Source organism: Mirounga leonina, unplaced genomic scaffold (assembly GCF_011800145.1).
Source record: "Mirounga leonina isolate KUSES-001 unplaced genomic scaffold, KU_Mleo_1.0 Mir_170, whole genome shotgun sequence".
NCBI lineage: Eukaryota > Metazoa > Chordata > Mammalia > Carnivora > Phocidae > Mirounga > Mirounga leonina.
In genome coordinates, this window is record NW_023270433.1 from 19,910,791 (window position 1) to 19,931,255 (window position 20,465).

Genomic DNA, 20,465 nt, shown 5'->3' on the forward strand with positions numbered 1-20,465 from the left:
CCCACACAAATCAAAGACCTGAAAAGAAATAAGCCGAGACATGTCATAAGTAGTAGGGCTCGAGGGGTTTTCTCTTTTCTTCTCTTTGCTAATCTGTTTTTCTACAATAAGCAAATTAGTTTGAAAAAAAACAAAGTGTTCTTAATTTTCAGTAACAGAATACCAAATGGCCATTTCCTTCCCATTGGCCCCAGAGTTCAGAGCGGGGGGGGGGAATAATAATAATAATTAATAATAATAACAACAAACAGCTGACATCGCATTACACGGTTTCATTCACAGGTCAGTTCTCCGAGGTCAGTATTCTCATCAGCCCATTTTACAACGATGGAAGCTGAGGCCCGGGGTGGTTAGCAAGTTTTACAAGGTGGGGGGAATCCCTCAGCTTGGAAAATTTCTTCTACTGAAAGAGAAGGCTTGGCCCGAGGCCCTGTGGGAAAATGCCTCCTCGTCAGGGGCTGCCAGCCTCAGGCTGGGCATTTTGGTTGTGAGAACCAGCCAAGTGACACCTTATCACTGTGGACCTCGCTGCCGGGCAGGGTGCCAGGGATGCAAGGACACAAGTGAACGAGAAAACACAGACATCCTTTAGAAGTCACTGTTTTTCTGCTTAGATCTACTTCTAGATTTGGCAAACGGAGCTGGTTCCAGATAAACACTCCTTCCCTCTCCCCTCGAGGGCACCAGACTCTTACAAGAAGAAGTGCTCACGGAAGACCGGCTCTCTGCAGTCTGGGATGGTCTGCGTCTTCTGGCGACGCAGTTGATTATCTTCAGGGATCAAAGAAATCTTGAATTGGAGAAAAGGAAGCATGAGATGATGGCTCGTGGCTCCGGAATCACCGAAGCCCAGCAGCTGACTGCCCAGCCCCCAGGTGAAAGGCCTCCCCGGTGTCCTTCAAACCAGCCTCTGGAGAGGACAGACTGCAGTCCTCAGTCTGAGGCCGGGAGACAAACAGAAGCCCCCGCCGAGGCGCTAGAATCAGATGCGGGGCCGGGGGGCCAGGAGGCCAGGAGAAGGCCCCACAGTGGGTGCCACCACCAAGGTAGCCACAGGCCCAGCCGTAGATGGGGTGTACTTCAGCCATCTCTGGTCTTCCTCTCAGCACTGGCCTCTCTCCTAAGTTCCCCGCAGCTGCTCGGTGCTCCCTTCACCAGAGGCTCCCTCTGCCAAGGCCCCAAATCCATGTTCTCGCCCTTGAGCTGCTCCTCCCCCGCCTCTGCTCCTGCCCAAGTCCTCACCCACAGGGGCCTATGACCAGCCTGGGGGCTTTGGGAGAGAAGAGAGGGGTGCATCCCAGCTGCCACACTCTGGCCTTTGGTTCTGGCTGGAAGTAGGCCCTCTGCCCTGTGGGGCCTCTGTCTTCACTGCAATGGCCCCACTCAGATGGATCTTCTAGGCCTCAGAGACACTCTCTCCCCTCCACCACCCAAACCTGGCCATCTTGCTTCTGGTTTTGCCAGGGAGAGGGGTGAGAATATTGCTTTTCATGAGAGGGCTTGGGATCATCTGTGGATTTCTGTCACCCACACGTTCACAGTGCTCACCTGTGTGGATGACCAAGATCACCCACAAGATTCCCGCTCTTGCAGGAAGCCTCAGGGACCAAGCTGGGCTAAGGGAAGGGCCTATCCTAGCTCAGCACCTCATCACTGGATCTAATAAATGCCTAATGACCAAATAATGAGGTGGTCCCTGCCACCTCGAGTGGCCCCAAGCCCACAGATGTGCTGAGACCTTGGGACACAGTCTAGTGACATGGCCCCTCATCACCCCCACCCACACACCTCCCTACCTCCAGCTCATCATATACCTTCACGTAGGGATCACAGATGCCAGGCTCTCTGCTCATCAGGCCTTTGCCTTCTATAACTAAAGAGAGAATGGAAATGTTGGAGTGGGTGCCTGGGCAGGAAGGATTATCATTAGCCCCTAATGTGCGTAACAGCCATTGGCTATTAAGCCCCTCTGGTCTAGTCCATTCCCACCATCTCCCACACACAGGCGGCACCCTCACTGAGACATTGCAGGGCGCATTCGATTCCTTGAAACTTACAGCTGAAAGAACATCAAATTTATCGAGTTTAACCCCTCTTTTAATGGGAAAGATGAGACTGTAGGGGGACCCAGAGATAGTAAGAAACGTACCCAAAGTCACAGAGCAATCAGAGCGATGGGTAAGCCAGAGCTGGGTTTGAATCCCTATCTCCTGACTCCCAGTCCGGGGCTCCCTCCTCCACCCGAGTCCACCTCCTGGGACGGAGGGGCCAGGCTGGAGAACTTACCCTGCCCCGTCGGCTGCACTGGGACTGTGGGACGGTATGGCAGAGCAGGCAGAAGCCTGGGTCCAGAGACGGGCCCGGGGCCCTGGGGCCACAGACCCGCACAAATACCAGCTCCGGCACTTACTAGACGGGACAGTATGAGTAAGTGGCTTCGTCTCTCTGCCACTGAATTCGCTATTTTTCAATGGAGGAGTGATCGTAATGGGTCAGGGATCACGACACCCACTTCACATGAAGGTGTGCTGGCTGAATGAGATGATGTGTCTAAAGTGCTGAGGAGAGGGCCTGGCAAGCACGTAATTGCTGAAAGAAGGTTTGCTAGAGAAAAAATAATAAAGGCAAGGGATAGGTGGCAGGTGAGGCGCAGGCCTGATCCTGAATGTTAGCATTTGCCTGCGGTCTGCAGAAATCAGACAGAAGCGGAGCCTCTTTGCTCTTTTCTTTTCTGTTCAGTGGGGATTGAGGCCTAGGGTTTGGCTTGGACGGGGCTCCTGTAGTCTGAGGCATGAAGCCTGTGAAGCCAAAGGGGAGAGAGAACAGGCTGGAAGGGATGAAGAGCCCTACAACTGGGGTGAAGCCAAAGCAAACCATGCAGGACAAATGAAGTGGTGGAGGCCAAGATGCATTTTGCAAAATCTGTTTGCACAGCTGGAGTCAGGCTCTGGCCCGCAAAGAACCCTCCTCTGCTGGTCCTTGGGAACGTCACCTTGGGCCCCCCAAGGCCAGGACCGGAGGACCCCAGGCGCCTGCTGGTCTATGCTGCCTGGTGTCCTAGCTACCAGTCCTGTGTGCGTCCTTCCTCTTGAGGGCGTGGTCACGGGGGGGGCAGGTTCCCGGCCTGAGGAAACCCCGGGTCTCCCTGCCCACCCTCCCCCTGCCCGAGCAGGTGCGGCAGACATGGTTCCTGCCCCACTGCATTCCGGGACAGCCCAGAGTGACGCAGCGTAGTCAGGGCTGTGTGAAGGACACAGAGGAGGAAGCAACATACTCAGGTAGGTCAGGGGGGTGATTCCTGAAGGGGGTAAAAAATGAAGCAAAGTGAGCCTTCCTTCCTGAGCCTTAATGATGATGAAGGCAGGCACATTTCTTGCAAAATCAGAGGGAGGGAGAGTTATTTTTCAAAAGGAATTCAAAAAGAAGGCAGGCGACTCCAGGCACAAGAGACAGTGGGGTGCAGAGGCTCAGAGGCATGAGCAAGGGGGTGCATGTAACTGGACAGAAAAGGGAGTACAGAAGGGCGCCTGGGTGGCTCAGTCGTTAAGTGTCTGCCTTCGGCTCTGGTCGTGATCCCAGGGTCCTGGGATCGAGCCCCACATTGGGCTCCCTGCTCGGTGGGAAGCCTGCTTCTCCCTCTCCCACCCCCCCTGCTTGTGTTCCCTCTCTGTCTCTCTCTGTCAAATAAATAAAATCTTTTTTTAAAAAAAGGGGGGGGCGCGCCTGGGTTGCTCAGTCGGTTAAGCGACTGCCTTCGGCTCAGGTCATGATCCTGGAGTCCCAGGATCGAGTCCGCATCGGGCTCCCTGCTCAGTGGGGAGTCTGCTTCTTCCTCTGACCCTCCCCCCTCTCGTACACTCTCTCTCTCACTCTCTCTCTCTCTCAAATAAATAAAATCTTTAAAAAAAAGAAAAGAGGGGGGAGTGCAGGGAGACTTTAACAGCAAGGGCCACACAGGCTGGAGAGATAGGCAGGGCCTGCTGGGCTAAACAGAAGAGTCCAGGCAGCAAAGACCACAATAGAAGCTCAGTAACTACGTGTGTGCTGGGTGGAAGGACAAACAAATGGATAAATGGACAGGTAAAGTGTAAAATCCTCTGGGTGGCCCATGGGAACCTTCACCGCCTGGCCCCATACTCACTGTGGAGCAGCAGAACCCGGTCCTGGGCATCGATTGACAGCTTCAGCTGACCTAAGGAGACAACAACAGAAGCAACTTCACCTCATCTTTTGTTGGGTGAAAGATGGGGTAGCAGTGATGGGAATGCTCTTTTGTTCATGTGAAGTGATTCAAATATCCATGGGGTCTCTGAGTTGGGAGGGAGCTCGGAAGCCACTTAGTTCAGCCTCCTCATAACATCAGGAGTCCCTTCTGTAATACCTCCAGCAGTGGCTCTCCACCCTGGGCTTATACCCCTCTGGTGATGCAGAGCTCACTACTTTACAAGGCAGCCCAGGTTAATGCTGGGGAGCTCTCTCTGTTGGACAGTTGGAAAAGTTGTTGCATCCACATCAAGACAAGCCCAGATTGGAGAGTTAAGGATCCTGGGTCTTGGTCAGCAGTCCTTGGGGGTCAGGGGGTCAAGGGGGAGGTCAGGGCAAGTCCTCCACTGTGACAGACAGCTAGTTGTGTTCTGGAAAGGCAATAACAACACAAGGGCAGGGAACAAATGATTTGGGGGAAAAGCAAAAGAAAAGAGATCAGGGGGCGCCTGGGTGGCTCAGTTGGTTAAGCGACTGCCTTCGGCTCAGGTCATGATCCTGGAGTCCCGGGATCGAGTTCCGCATCGGGCTCCCTGCTCGGCAGGGAGTCTGCTTCTCCCTCTGACCCTCCTCCCTCTCATGCTCTCTGTCTCTCATTCTCTCTGTCTCAAATAAATAAATAAAATCTTTAAAAAAAAAAAAAAAGAAAAGAGATCAGGTGTGGGCAGAGAGATCCTTCGAAGTCAGTGCTACCACCCTCCATCATTGCACAGAACCCTGATCTCCCTAAAGAAAAACCGACCACTGGCCATGCTATGTGTGGTCCGAGAACCACCAGCACCAGAAGCATCTGGATGATAGCTAGAAATGCAGAATTGCAGGCCCCCGCCCCAGGCATACTGAATCAGAATCTGCACTTTAACCAGATCCCCAGGGAGGCACAGGTGCATTAAAGGTTGAGGAGTCCCGGACTAGCGCACGCTGAAGGGCCTCTGAGCATGTTTATAAGCTTGGAAAAGGCCTTCTTAGCAAGACACAAAATGCAGAGGCACCAAGGGAAAAGACAGACAACTCTGACTCCATACGATTTTTCAATGTCCATTACAATGAAAGATATCATAAACAAGGTTATGAGACAACATAATAGAAAAATAGACAAAGGTCCTAAACTGCAAATGCAGAGAAGACAAAACAGCCAATAAATGTATGAGAAGATGCTAGGCCTCACAGGGATCTGGGACATGCAAATTAGCCATAAAATACCATTCTCCTTCAATCTGCTTGGCCGATCGTTTAAAAGACAGATAATGTTGGGGCACCTGGCTGGCTCAGTCCGTAGAGCATGCGACTCTTAATCTCAGGGTTGTAAGTTCGAGCCCCACACTGGGTGTAGCGATTACTTAAAAATAAAATCTTTAGGGGCGCCTGGGTGGCTCAGTCGTTGGGGCGTCTGACTCTCGATCTCAGCTCAGGTCTTGATCTCCAGGGCCACTGAGGTCAGGCCCTGCGTGGGGCTCCACACCACTTAAAAAACAATAATAATAAAGTAAAAATCTTTTAAAAAAGAGACGGATAATGTCAAATGTTGGTTAAAAATGTAAGAAAACAGGTACTCTCATACCCTGTGGGAAGAAGTGTAATGGAGGGTAATTTCTGGCAATATCTATCAGAAGTCAATTGTGCATGTCCTTGAACCCAGCAATTCTACTTCGAGGTAACCATCACAGACAAAAACCACACAGCTGAGCACGAGGCTGGCGCTCCAGCCCTGTTTAAAATGCGGACAAACTGGAAACACCTGAAAGGGCCATCAGTATGAAAATGGTTAAATGGGCCATCTCTAGCTGTGCTTGGAATAGTAGGGGCTGTTACCAAAAAAATGGGGGAACTCTGTATGTCCAGGCAGGGGGAACATTGTGATAAGTTTTTAAGAGAAACAAGCAAATTGCAGAACAATACAGATGACATATATTTCTACGTGTGTGCGCGCGCGTGTTTGTGTGTGTGTGTTCTGAAAGGATGCCAAAGGAAAAACAGGGATTGCCTCTAGAATTGGAGGGAGGGAAGTCAAGAGGAATTTAAATCTATCGCTATTGTTGTTTCAACAATACAAATTATATGAACTATAGCACTTCTATAATTAAAAATAAGAAGAGGTGGAGTGCCTGGGTGGCTCAGTCAGTTAAGCATCCAACTCCAGATTTCAGCTCAGGTCATGATCTTGTGGTCATGAGATGGAACCCCAAGTCCGGCTCCGCACTCAGTGGGGAGTCTGCTTGAGATTCTGTCTCCCTCTCCCTTGGCCCCTACCCCCCATTCTCACTTTATTAGTAAATAAAATCTTTTAAAAAATAAAAATTAAATTAAAAATATGAAGAGGAAATGAAAAAAGAAGGGAAGTGGGGAGGAGAAGAGAGGAGGAAGAGAGGGAGGGTGGGGGAAGTGTGAACATAACGGAAGGGCCAGGGCTGGAAAGCATGTGAAGAATGAGTTTTTCCCCTGGCTTTTCTAATTTTTTTGAAGACAATATAAAAACAAAACAAAACATCAAGTCATCCTCACAGATGCCCAGTGGCCCTTCAGCACGGACAGAAGAGAGAAGGATCATACTCTTCTTCCTCAGTGACATGTTGAAGATCTTTCCTCAGTCCAGTGGACTCTTGCTGGAACCTCAAGAAACCAATGAACTTGGGGCACCTGGGTTGCTCAGTCGCTGAGCGTCTGCCTTCCACTCAGGTCATGATCCCAGAGTCCTGGGATCAAGCCCCGCAACGGGCTCACTGCCCCACGGGAAGCCTGCTTCTCCCTCTCCCACTCCCCCTGCTTGTGTTCCCTCTCTCGCTGTGTCTCTCTGTCAAATAAATAAAATCTTTAAAAACAAAAAAACAAACCACTGAACTCAATCCACCTGGTGGACATGTACTAGGGAGGCAAGGAGGATGGGGCAGGGCCTCCCAGCCTGCAGCAACCCCACACAGCAACCAGAAAGCCCTTGCATCCATGACAACCCTGTCTTACAGTCATCAGCCTCTGCTTGATCACCTCTGGTGATGGGAAGCTCACTTCCTACAATGGGAGCCCTTTTTCTTTTGCAATAGCTCTGACTGTTCAATGCTCCATCTTATACTGAGCCAGAAGTGGCCTCTCAGTAACTTTTATTGCCCAGACATGGTTCTGCTGTCAGTCTCTGGGCTCTCTCCTCTAGATTTCAAGTCTGAAATCTGCCACTTCTTGTGGCACAGTGAGATGTCCCTTCATCATCCCAACTGTTTATTTCTGGACAGGCCCCATGAAACTGGGACTGTGGCTGGGGCTTGTGCATTGCTGCTGGCTGGAGGAAGGCCAGGCAGGGTTCAGAGAACAGAAAGGAGGGAAATTCTGAGCAGTTCCCCAACCCCTGGGACCTGGAAACCACTTGCTCCTCACACTTTGGGGGTGTTTAAACTGTAAACCCAGGCAATCCAGACTCCAGCAAACCCTTGTCCAGCTCTTCACCCATCAGAAATTCCTGCTACTCTCCTGCCCAGAACACAGATCTCAGAAGCCCGGAGGCCTGTTCCAGTTCCAAGCCCTGACTACTGTCCTCTATCTCAGAGCCACATTGTCCCCTGGCTGCAAGGTGGGGCTAATAACAGGGGTACTGCACTTGCCAAGCTGTGTGTGAATCGGATAATGCTGGAGGGTGAGGAGGTCCTTGCATGAAAGGCGCCAAGAAAATTAGCTCAAGATCTGAGCAATTACCACTATGGGCCCCTCTAGAGCTGAGAACTCTCCTAAAAAAACTGTGCCGGATCCAGTGTGGGGTAGGAGAAGGCTTTGAAAGACAAAAATGGCTAGCAGTCACAGATTCAATCTCATGAACCCAAAGGCGACTGTTTAAACCCAAACATTTTTTCTGAATCTATTATGAGTGCAAAGGCAGCTTTGGCCTGAACATATTTGGCTTTCCGAAGCCATGGGGGCCACAGAGCCACACGACACCATCATCTACCTGACGGCTTGTTCACAGAAATCAGGATGGACAGGGAAACACAGATCAAAACCACAATGAGATCCCACCTCCCACCAGTCAGAATGGCTAAAATGAACAAGTCAGGAAACGACAGATGTTGGTGAGGATGCGGAGAAAGGGGGACCCTCCTACGCTGCTGGTGGGAATGCAAGCTGGTGCAGCCACTCCGGAAAACAGTAGGGAGGTTCCTCAAAAAGTTGAAAATAGAGCTACCCTATGACCCAGCAATTGCACTACTGGGTATTTACCCCAAAGATATAAATGTAGTGACCTGAAGGGGTACGTGAACCCCGATGTTTATAGCAGCAATGTCCACAATAGCCAAACTGTGGAAAGAGCCCAGATGTCCATCGACAGATGAATGGATAAAGAAGATGTGGTATATATATACAATGGAATATTATGCAGCCATCAAAAGGAATGAGATCTTGCCATTTGCAATGACGTGGATGGAAGTGGAGGGTATTATGCTAAACAAAATAAGTCAATCAGAGAAAGACAATTATCATATGATCTCACTGAAATGTGGAATTTGAGAAACAAAACAGAGGGTCGTAGGGGAAGAGAGGAAAAAAATTAAACAAGACAAAACCAGAGAGGGAGACAAACCATAAGAGACTCTTGGTCACAGGAAACAAACTGAGGGTTGCTGGAGGGGAGACGGGTAGAGGGATGGGGTAATTGGGTGATGGACATTAAGGAGGGCATGTGATGTAATGAGCACTGGGTGTTACATAAGACTGATGAATTACAGACCTGTACCTCTGAAACCAATAATACATTATATGTTAATTTTTTTAAAAAAAGGAAAAAAAAAATCAGGATGGAGACATCTCCCAGCACAAATGGTCGCTAGTTCCACTCGACAAACGTTAGCCAGGCACCTGCATGGGGCCCTGAGTCAGGAACGACAGATCTGAATGGCCGGGTGCCTGCTGGCAGGGAACACACAGCCCAGTGACTAGGGCAGGAGCATGGGCAAGGCTAAAAAGTAGAACTGGAGCACAGGATGGGCCTGGAGCAAAGACTGACTCGGAAATCTGAGGAGTCTGCCTAACTCCCCTTGCAGATCCTCTCCTCCTCGGGGAGAGCCAGCGTGCCCTCTACCCAGTTACAGCAGAGAAACCAAGCCCAGCAGACCAGACTCAGGCCCCCAGTGAGGGACACACCCTCCCCCAGCCCATCCATGGACTCACAGATAAGGGCAAAATGAAGAATGAGTCCCCACGCCCCAACCCATTTGGCCACTCCTGTCCCTTCTGCCTTCCCCCCCTCCTTAGCCCATTCCATCGAATGAATGTGTCTCAAGGGCCCTGAAGTCATCTTGCCCAGCCTCCTCAACTGGAAGCCAGAAGAGTCATGCCCAGATACGGAAGGTGACTTGCCCTTGGCCCAGAGTGACCTGGGCAAGGCAGCCCAGAACGAGATACCAGAATGCTGCCCCAACTCCAGCACTCTGGCCTGTACACCGAGCCTGTCTTCCAGACCATTAATGTGCACTCCTGCATCTGCCAATGCAACCCTGGGGTTCGAGAGCAGAGAGAGCCATCAGGCACAGGACCAGGTGCCACAGCTTTGCTTCGGAAGCCAAGAAGAAGCCAAAAAGAGGGCAGGCTCAAAGAAATGTTCCCAAGTCTAAAGAAATAAACCACTGGGTAAAGGAGAAGTCAGAATGAATCCCTGGGGCCTTCAGCCGATCTAAGTAACCAAGCCCCTCACCTGCCCCTCCAATCTCTGATCTTGTCAATAGCCCCACTTTCTGCCCAGGGCCAGGGAATGGCCTATGAGAGTGCCCAGGAATGTCCAGGCTAAAGGGCCTGAAGCCATCCTCACTGGGGTATTCAAGGGCCGTGGAGAGGGCATGCCCCCCAATTCCCATGGAGCTGCAGTTGGGCACTCTGTCTGCAAAGGGAGGTAGGACCCAGAGAGGCTGCAGAAGTACGTGGGAGCCAGGGCCCAGAGACAAAGGGAGAAGAGACGGGCCACACGTGACAGGAAAAACACTGGGTAAGAGTGAGCTTCAGAAGGCCCAGAGAAGGCCCTGAACCCAGATTCTGCTGGCACAGGACCTAGGGGGATTCAGACTCACTGGGCCCCGTAGAAAAAAAGGGCATGGAAGCCAGCTAAAGAAATTCAGTCTGGCAGACCCTACTCTGCAGAGGACCACAGGAAGATGAACTCTGACTCTCAGGACACAGCTGGGGAGAGACACTCAAAACACGAAGCAAGAAGCTGGGGGCTGCACACCACAGCTGGGCTCAGGGATCCTAGAGGGAACTCATGGAACCCTGGGGTATGCAGAGAATACCCCTATGAGGGACTTGCCTGGCTGGCATGAAGCCATGGTCAACCCAAAACCCAGTTCACCTCAAAAGCAATTCCCCAGTCAGGAGTTACCATGTGTTGAAAGCCACAGGAACGGGGAGGATGTCAGGACAAATGTACAAAGGAGGCCGGGTCTCCATGGAGCCTGGGCAGCCACCAACACTCACAGATTTCCCCTCCATTTGTGGGGACGAGTCTGTACCTCAAGCGGTGTGTGCAGGAGAGTGGGAGGGAGGCACCCAGCTGTGAGGCACCCCTCTCTCTGTGATCCTGGGCTGCCTGACCCACAGGGCAGCCCAACCAAGGCTCAGAGAGGGGTATGTACGTTTACTGATTGCACTTTCTGCCCTCTGAAGGAGAAATGGCAGGCTGCAGGAGGGTTGGGGGAATGGGAGCCATCCAGCTCTGGGGATGCAGCCCTGTGGAGCCTTTCAAGCGACTGTTCTTTTGAAGAGGGAGAATCTTGAGTTCCATTTGGAGAAACAGCCTGGCTGATGCTGGTGCCTGCTGGCGGAAGGAGGCCTGCAGAGCCCAGGGAGGCAGGGGGCTGAGTGGTGAGATAAAGATGATGAGGGTCAGTGTGACTCCTCTCTTCTGATTCTCCACTTCCTGTGTAACCTGATATTAATGTGGCTTCCCAAGCGGTTTTTCCTTCCAGGAATAGATTACTCTCGCCAGCACATGTCAGCTAACTTCTTGGCAGCAGAGACCCTGAGCAAAAACCACCCAGCGAAGCCATTCCCAAATTCCTGACTCACAGAAACCGGGACATACTAAATGTTTGGTTTTTTTAAGCCAATGAGTATTGGGGAACTTTGTCATAAAGCAATAGGTAATTAATACAGAGCCATGGGCGCCTGGGTGGCTCAGTTGGTTAAGCGACTGCCTTCGGCTCAGGTCACGATCCTGGAGTCCTGGAATCGAGTCCCGCATCGGGCTCCCTACTCGGCAGGGAGTCTGCTTCTCCCTCTCCCGCTCCCCCCTCTTGTGCTCTCTCTCTCTCTCACTCTCTCTCTCAAAAAAAAAAAAAAAAATACAGAGCCATATTGCCTCCACAACCAAGTGACATAAACCTGATCTCAGCGCTGGGACAACTTTTCAATTTTTAAAATCGTTAAGAAAATACAGTTCTAAGATAAATCACTGTATTATGACTAAGGAAACAAAAGGCCTTCCATCTGTGAGGTCCTTCATTGTTCTCCCTAAAGAACTGTGATAGATTCAAACCAGACTCATTACCAATTCAACCGTGAAATCTGGAATTGTCCCACATTAACCCACTGACGGCCCAGCACATTCACGAAAATGCTTCACCCACAGAGCAAATGGTTTTCTTCTACACTCATTTGTGTACAATACCACAATATATAGAAAATTCACGTTATTCTTCCCTTTCACGATTTTCCTTTAGATTTTATTATAATGATTTTAATTCCCAAACTGTCAGTTTTGCCACGTTTTATAAATGACTTGCCATTCTTACCTATTTCATATTACAGACTTTTTCTCCATAAATATTTTATGTTATAATGATGAGCACCTGTTACATCCTTGCTGATGGCTTTAAGCCACACCATGAAATCAGTGATTTATTTTCATTATGTCTTATAGTTACTTTTTCACTATCAAAGTTTTCCAGCAGAACAAGTCTAATACGGAAAACACAAAGGAAGAAGCCCAGAAGGAACCATGAGCAAAGCGTGGGTTTTGGAGTCAATAAGACCTGGCTTTGATCGGTCCACCACTGATGATGCTGAATCACTACATCTTCGTCTCCTCATCTGTACAAAGGAAAGAAGAAGAATCATACAGTTCTGGGGGGGGGCTCTTGTAAAACTGAGAACTAACATACACGGAGAGCCTGGCAAATAGTAAGCACTCCCACTGACAGGACGAAAGGGAGGATGGAGGGAAGGAAGGATGGAAAGGTGGAAGGAAGGGAGAGAGGGAGGAAAGGAGAGGAGATGAAAAGTAAAAATGTCTCAGAAAAATTAGAAAACACACATAGGGGACTTCTATTTCTGGGATGACAGACCCACCGAGGAAATCTAGAAGAGCTGGACAAAATATTTAAAAGCAGCTTCTTGGAGATACAGCAAGACTACGGAGGAACTACAGAGCAGGCTCTGGGGGCAGGGAGGTCCGTGGAATGAAGTTTAATGTTTTCCTGGGCTAATTTTCTCCTTGGGGTGTTTTCAAATTCCAGAGAGATGACGGAGAAGCTGAGAGGCTGAGCAGAGTTTCTGTCTGCCTCACAGGGCAAGAGAAACAGGAGTTGGAGACCAGGGTCTGTCAAGAGTGGGGTCCTTCTGGGATGCCCAGGTGGCTCAGTCATTAAGCGTCTGCCTTCAGCTCAGGTCATGATCCTGGGGTCCTGGGATCGAGCCCTGCATTGGGCTCCCTGCTCAGTGGGAAGCCTGCTTCTCCCTCTCCCACTCCCCCTGCTTGTGTTCCCTCTCCCGCTGTGTCTCTCTCTGTCAAATAAATAAATAAAATGTTTAAAAAAAAAAAAGAGTGGGGTCCTTCTGAGCCCTGACCTTTTGGGTCAGAACCCTAAAGGGTTGTTCCTCAGAAATACATGAGCCGTGATGAGATGCAGTTCAAGGGACTGCAGCACAATCTCAGATAATCCCAATGCCTAACATCTAGATTATCCCAGATCGCTAGTGACCTCAAGCACCTGAAAAAAGCTAATAGCTTTTTTTTTTTAAAGATTTTATTTATTTATATGAGAGAGAGAGAGAGAAGGAGTGGGGGGGGCAGAGGCAGAGGGAGAAGCAGACTCCCCACTGAGCAAGAAGCCTGACGATGTGGGACTCGATCCCAGGACCCTGTGATCATGACCTGAGCCGAAGGCAGACGCTCAACCAACTAAGCCACACAAACACCCAAAGCAAATATTTTTTTGAAGGAAGATATCATCCTAGGTCTGCACCAAGAAGCAAAATAACAACTCTGTGCCTGCCATTTTTAAGAGACACAGCACGCCTAGAACATAAAGAAACAGAAAGATTGACAGAAATAAGATGGAAAAAGATATGCCAGGCAATTCATTGTTAACCAAAAGAAGGCTGGGTAGCTATGTTAACGTCAGGAAAAGTAGACTTTCTCTCCACTAGAAATAAAGAAAAGGCTTCATAATAATAAAAGTTTCAATTCACTACTAAGATAAATAGTTCTAAATTTGTATGCTCTTACAATCGCTTCAAAATATATAAAAGAAAGACAACTCTAATGATAAAGAGACAAATGTCCAACCACAGTAGGAATTTTAACATACCTCTCTTGGTAAGTGATAGAACAAATTGGGGGAGAGGGGGGATATCAGCAAGGATGCAGAACATTTGGACAACATAATTAGTAAACTTGACCAAAATCTGACATATACAAAAGAACACTACACCCAACTACTGCAGAACTTTTCAAGTACACACAGAACATTTATAAAAACTGACCATATCCTGGGCCATCAAAGGAGTGAAAGGATGCAGAGTATATTCTCTGACCAAAATAGAAAACAAAGAATAAAAATATTAACAGAAAATCCCCACTATTTGGAAATTAAGAAACACACTTCCAAATCACCTAAAGACTTGAGAAAGTAGGACTATGAAAATTAGAAACTATTTTGAACTGGGGCGCCTGGGTGGCTCAGTCGTTAAGCATCTGCCTTCCACTCAGGTCGTGATCCCAGGGTCCTGGGATCGAGCCCCACATTAGGCTCCCTGCTTGGCGGGAAGCCTGCTTCTCCTTCTCCCACTCGCCCTGCTTGTGTTCCCTCTCTCGCTGTGTCTCTCTCTGTCAAATAAATAAATTAAAAAAAAAAAATAGAGCAGAATTGGAAAAGAGAACAAAAGGACTCTCGACAGGTCAGAAACTGAGAATTTCCGAACACTCCCAAGCAAACAGACCCTAAATGACAGGAAAGCCAGTGAATGCTGAGGACCCCGACCAGCAAATGATGGGCCCCTGAGAAGTCTTCGGCGGGGCTTCCAGGCCAAGCCCAGGGGGTGGCCCGGGCGCTGAGCGGCACGGCCAGCCAGGGGCAGCTCGCGGGGCCAGATCGCAGCCTCGGGCTCGGGGCCTCGCTTCTCACTGCCCAGCAGGCCGGGCAGCTGGCTGGCATCTGTTCCACAGAAAACACATTTGTCATCTCTGGAGGAGCTGGGTTCTAGGCCCAGTTTACATACTCCCCTCTCCTGAAGCCAGAACACTTCCGTGTGGTCAACTACTGGGGGACAAGGCTTTGTACCCATGTGCACGCATACACACATACACACTACTCTCCCTGGAAGGAAAACAATTTTGTCTCTTTAGAATTCCAGAAATCCGGGGCGCCTGGGTGGCTCAGTCGTTGGGCGCCTGCTTTCAGCTCAGGTCATGATCCCGGGGTCCTGGGATCAAGTCCCTTATCGGGCTCCCTGCTCTGTAGGAAGTCTGCTTCTCCCAATCCCACTCCCCCTACTTGTGTTCCCTCTCTTGCTGTATCTCTTTCTGTCAAATAAAATCTTAAAAAAAAAAAAAAAAGAAAAACAACAACAACAAAAAATAGAATTCCAGAGATCCTTTAAATGTTTGTGCTTGGGGTAAACCACCAACTAGGCACCACTTTCATCTGGTTCTACCAGGGCAAGGCCCACTCCTGAAGGCCAGGGGCTACCTGCCATGCTGGGGAAAGGCCAGCGAACCGGGGTAAACTTAGCAAAGACCTTCATGTTAAGGGAGTTCACAGTGGCTACCAAAGCTAACGAAATCCATAGCTTCCAAACCTGGCTGATCATCAAAATACTTCTGTGGCTTCTTACAATTACAGATTCTCACGCTACACCCTAGACTTATCAAGATCCTACGAATCTATGTTGTTGTTGGTTTTTTTAAGACTTATTTATTTATTTTGAGGGAGAGGGAGAAAGAGAGAGCAGTGGGGGAGAGGCAGAGGGGGAGAGGCAGAGGGAGAGGGATTCTTAAGCAGACTCCATGCTGAGCACAGAGCCCCACACAGGGCTTGATCTCACAACCCTGAGATCATGACCTGAGTCGAAACCAAGAGTCAGTTGCCTAACCGACTGCGCCACCCAGGGGCCCCAGGAATCTGTGTTTTTAATAGACTCGCCAGGTGCTTCTGCCAAGCGACCAGGTCTGGTAACCACTGATACAAATCTTCATTCATGAGCAGACAAGCAAAGACCAATCCTTGCATGAAGAAAAGCAGCAGCCTCAAAGAGGGGCAGCATTTTTCAAGGAAAGAGGATTGAAGCAGGAAAGAGGGCAGAACTTTCCAGTGTCGGATCTGTGTCCTCCGAGAGCCCTGAGAAGAGACTGTATAAGAGCAGGAGGCCCCCACCCCACCAGGTTCCTGCCTGCCCGCTGCACACTCAGGTCAGTCACTGGTTCAAAAAGTAACCTCCCAGATAACCATCTGACCCAGCCCTGAGGCCACGCTGGGGCAAAGGATCCAGTCCCAGCTGGTCTGGACACTCCCCAACTTCCCAGATCTGGCAGGATGATTAATTCAATAGAAGAATATGGACTGATGCTAGGAAACAGTCACACTACACCAGTAAGGAAAAGAAATGGATTCTAAAACTGTACATACAATATGGTCTCCATTCTTTTCAAATTATAGCACACCTCTACACACACACACAAGTCTGGAAGGATATGAACAAAATACTGACTCACAACGGTCTTTTCTAGGAGTCAGAGTACAGGTGATTTTTCACTTTCTTCTTTTCACTAAGTTTTCAACAATGAAGTCATCTTACAGTGATAGTAAGGAGGAAAAAACAATGAGCTATATTTTTACCTTTTTTTAAAAAAGGTTTTATTTATTCATTTGAGAGAGTGAGCAAAGTGAGTAATCAAGAGAGCACAAGTGGCAGAGGGAGAAGCAGACTCCCCACTGAGCAGGGAGCCAGACGTGGGGCTCAATCCCAGGACTCCGGGATCATGACCTGAGCCGAAGGCAGACGCTTAACCAACTGAGCCACCCAGGCGCCCCTATATTTTTACTTTTAAATCAGGACACAGCTAAGGTAATAGAACCTCAAAGCTCCTTGACACTCTTTCCTGACCACCCCAGCCCCACCAATTCAGGTCACCCTGGAGACCTCCCTTGTCTGGTAGACTCCCACATCCCCGTGGGGTTAACAGGAACTGCTTCCAAGGGCTGGGGAGAGTAAATGAGATAAAGCACTTGACACAAGGCATGGCACATGGTAAGCGTTCAGCAAATGGCAGCCACCTCATTACTCCCATTGTTACGTCCACCAACTGGACCAGCGAATTCCAGGATGCCAGACCACAGGCCATTGCTAGGGCCCAAGCCACCTCTTTTCTATCACTCCCTCTGCTCTTAGAGAAAAGCCAGTCTGTGAGGAACCAAGTGTGCTGATAGAGGTAAGCCTGAGAAAAGGAGAGCCAGAAGCCCAGGGAGGGCCTAACTCCTGGGCTGTTCTGTCCATGAAATCTGGGCAAAGTCCTGCATGTTGCAGTAACTACCCCAACCTATATAAAGAAAATTGTATACAAATTAAAATAAAAAAAAAAAGTGCTGGACAAGTCATCTCAAAAGGCTTGAGCTCAGGTACCAAGTCTGGCACTGGCTCACCGGGCAACCTTTCTCTCTCTGGATCTCAAGTCTCCACAGAGGAAATACTACCCGCGATCCACAGGGAGTTGCAGAGGAAACAGAGCTGTGATGGGCCGTGCCCTGGGACAGGACTCTCATCTCTACTATGGCTACTTGAAAGGCTGGATTTGCCCAGACCCCTGGGGCAGAGGCTGCCCAGCTGTTATTTGGGGGAACCCAGGCGAGCCAGCAAGGGGTTTGGGAGCAGGGGCCTACTGCCCATTTCCTTCTATCTCAAGCCCCCAGGACAGGCCTGTGACCCTCCTGAGAGCCCGGTCTCTGCTGGAGAAGAGAAGCCTCCCACGTCCTCTGTGGGTCCGCCAGCCGCTGGCGCAGTCACTCTGCAGCCTCCAAGGTGAGCTGACCCCGCACCTGTCCTGTCCCCGAGCCAAAGGAAAGAGGATGGGGAGGAAATCTCGAGATGTAGTAACAAGACCGCGCTTCAACCCTGAGCGGCTGGCTAATGGGAAACTCTAGTGGTGCCGACCGGGTCTCTGAAAGATTAACCGGGTTGTGATTATTCCAGCCAAGCGAGGCAGAAGCGGCTGCGCTTGGCACCACGGGCCGGCAGCAGGTGGTGCCCCGCGGCTTGCTCAGCCTGGGCCCGTGCGCCCTGGGCCCCTCCTCCTGGGCACCCCCAGGAGGAAGGGACCAGAGGAGGGACCCGCTGCTGCCAGCCCCACCTATCACGGAGGTGGGGGGCGGCCCCGTCCGGGCGCCGGAGTGGGGTGAAGCAGCCCTGGCAGCCAGCCGTCGCGGGCACTTACCAAAGGTGGTGAGGTAGAAGGACGAGTCCGGGTGGGCACGCCGGCTCCCGAGGGAGACGCGGTGCAGGGAGCGCTCCATGGCGGCCCCGCTGCGGCCCGGCCAGGCCCGCCTGCAACCCGAGGCGTCTGTGTTGCTCCCCTGTAACCGAGGCAGCAGGCTCAGCCGCCCCCGCCCCGCGCCAGTGTCCCGGAGGCGGGAGCGGGAGGCCGGCTGCGGCGCGCGTTCGAATGAGCCGGCGCGCCGGGCCCTGATTGGCCCGCGCCAGTTTGAATGGGGAGGTTTCCACCTGACCGATCGGACGCCGGCCCCGGGGAGGAGGCGCCCGCGCCCCAGCCGCGACCGCAGGGGCCGCGGCTGCAGCCGGGGGAGGGGGCGGGTCCCTCCTCCGCGCTCCCGTCGGTAGTCCTCCCCGAGGAGCCAGAAGGACCGGGCCGCCACACCAGGGCTCCTGGCTCCAGGCTGGAAGTGCCAGCCCCAGGTGAGGCCCGCGGCCCCTGGCGTGTCCACGCAAGCGGGCTTGGCCTGCTCGCCCAGCTCCCCCAGGCCAGCAATTAGCCAGGTTTGTAACATGCTTTGAAGCTCAGACCTGTAATCACCAGACCCAAGCAAGCGCAAAGGAGCATCCTCCCGGCCCAGTGCAGTGGGGTTTGGAAAAGTGTTCTTCATGCTTGGACTGGCTGCCCCCACCAGGCTGCAGCCCCTTCCCAACTCTGCCCTCGCCATCTGCCCCTTGGATGGGAGCAGCCCGGCACAGGTCCGGGCCAAAGCAGCTTGCTCCAGCCAACCTCACAGCGCCCCATCTGCAGCCGTGAAACAGGAACGCAGGCCCTCAGCATCCGAGGGGACAGAAACACACAGGATGTGGGGAGGGTAGGCGCTTTCAGTCTCCAGAGCCAGGTGTCAGGAGGCAGAGCTGGAAGGGAAGGTCAGTCCCTGCACTGCTTTGTCAGCAAACATTCGTGGGACACCTCCTGGGAACAGTTTCACACCAAGACATCTGCTCTGCAAATCTCCGACTGTTGCTGCTGTGGGAGGGAAAGCTGCTGGTCTTACGTAAATCTAAAAATGGGAGGTGTTGGAAGTTGCCAGATGGATATCTGGCCCAGGGATCCACTCAAGAGGAGGTTGGAGGATGCAAGAGAGAAAGTGGGGAGAAAAGTTGTATGTATTGAGTACCAGGTGCCAGGGGCTGAGCTGGGCAATTTACATGTATCATCTCATTTAATCTTCACGGTGATCCTAGGAAGTATCAGCCTCAATTTACCAGGGATAAATCTGAACTTCAGGCAGAGAGGGTAGATGACTTGTCCAAGGTCGGCAGAGCTGAAATTTGAACCCAGGCCTGCCTGCCCCAAAGGCCATCCTCCGTCCGTTCTTCTCTGGCCTCCATCCTGCCCCATGGCCAACAGCAAGTGCAGGCTGCAGACGTGCCTTCTCGAAGCAGTAAGGAAACTTGAAGCCACAGGGCCAGCTGGCTGCCAGCAGGGAGCAGAAGCTAGAGAAGGAGCCCCGAAATCAGCAAACTAGTGGTCAAGTGCAAATGAGTCACATAAAGGCCAGTGGATTGTTTGAAACCGGGCCCTCTGTGAAGCCCTGCTCTGCCCTTTCCCATACCAGCCCCCATACCGTGAGCACTGCCCATAGCAGCCTCGCCCCAACCAATGACAGGTGGACATACCTGCACCCTGGACTTGAGCTTGCCTGATTCTCCTCCTGGCTGGGGGAGTCTGCGTCCAGGCATCCTTTCTGGGCAGGGAGGTATGCTGGCCCTGCCACTCCATCCAGCCAGGGATAATGGGCAACCTCAGGCTCAAGCCACAGGATGCAGAAAGGACACTGAGGCTGGAGGTGTTCTAGACCTGCAGGAACAAGATGGGAACATGAGTTAGGCATGACCTGAGGATGCCCCCTGAGAGGGGTGTTTATTCCCAGTAGGAGTTAGAAAGCATGGCATTCTGGAGCCAAGGCAAAGGAAGGTCTACGGGGAAAGGGACAGTGATGTGCCCAAGATGGTGGTGGCCCCTTCACAGCTCTGCCAGGGACCACTGGGGAGCCTGTGCTGGGGAAGACAATCTGGGCTCTGGACGCTGTGAGCAAAGTGCAGAAGCACCCTCAGGAGGCTGGGACCCAGAAGAGCAGGACAGAGCTGCATTATCTGAATGTCGCCTGGGTAGAAAGACTGAAGCCCACACCAGCTCCTCTCCCCCACTCAGGATAAAGGCCCACTCAGCAGCTAACCTATTCAGTTGGGAGAACTCAATGCCATTCTGATCCCGCTAGTAGCACCATCTCCACCACCTTCACCATCAACAGTAAGGCCTCTTTACTTAGTAGAACACGGGACACTTCCTTCTCTTAAAGAGGGAGGTCACTCTTTTCTCAGGAGAGGGAGGACAGAAGTGAGTGGGAGCCTGGGCAGTGGTGATGCAGGAGAAACTGGGCCTGTTCACCCACACTGTCCAAAGGGGACATCCAGGAAGGGTCTCGGTTATGGCCCTGCTTTCCCCAAGAAGGCAGGCGAGTTTG

The 20,465-nt window shown here is 51.3% G+C and overlaps 1 protein-coding gene across 1 annotated transcript in view; it reads right to left on the reverse strand.

Moving 5' to 3' along the window:
• Window positions 1-18,066, reverse strand: part of LOC118017779 (regulator of G-protein signaling 3-like) — a 70,262-nt gene extending 52,196 nt beyond the window's left edge. The window contains exons 1-4 of the mRNA XM_035015996.1: window positions 17,939-18,066; window positions 4,142-4,192; window positions 1,815-1,873; window positions 696-790 (exon numbers count right to left, since the gene is read on the reverse strand). Of these exons, the coding sequence (XP_034871887.1) occupies window positions 696-790; window positions 1,815-1,873; window positions 4,142-4,192; window positions 17,939-18,017 (284 nt within the window). The 5' untranslated portion in view covers window positions 18,018-18,066. The remainder of the gene's footprint in view (window positions 1-695; window positions 791-1,814; window positions 1,874-4,141; window positions 4,193-17,938) is intronic.
• Window positions 18,067-20,465: the final 2,399 nt, after the last annotated feature.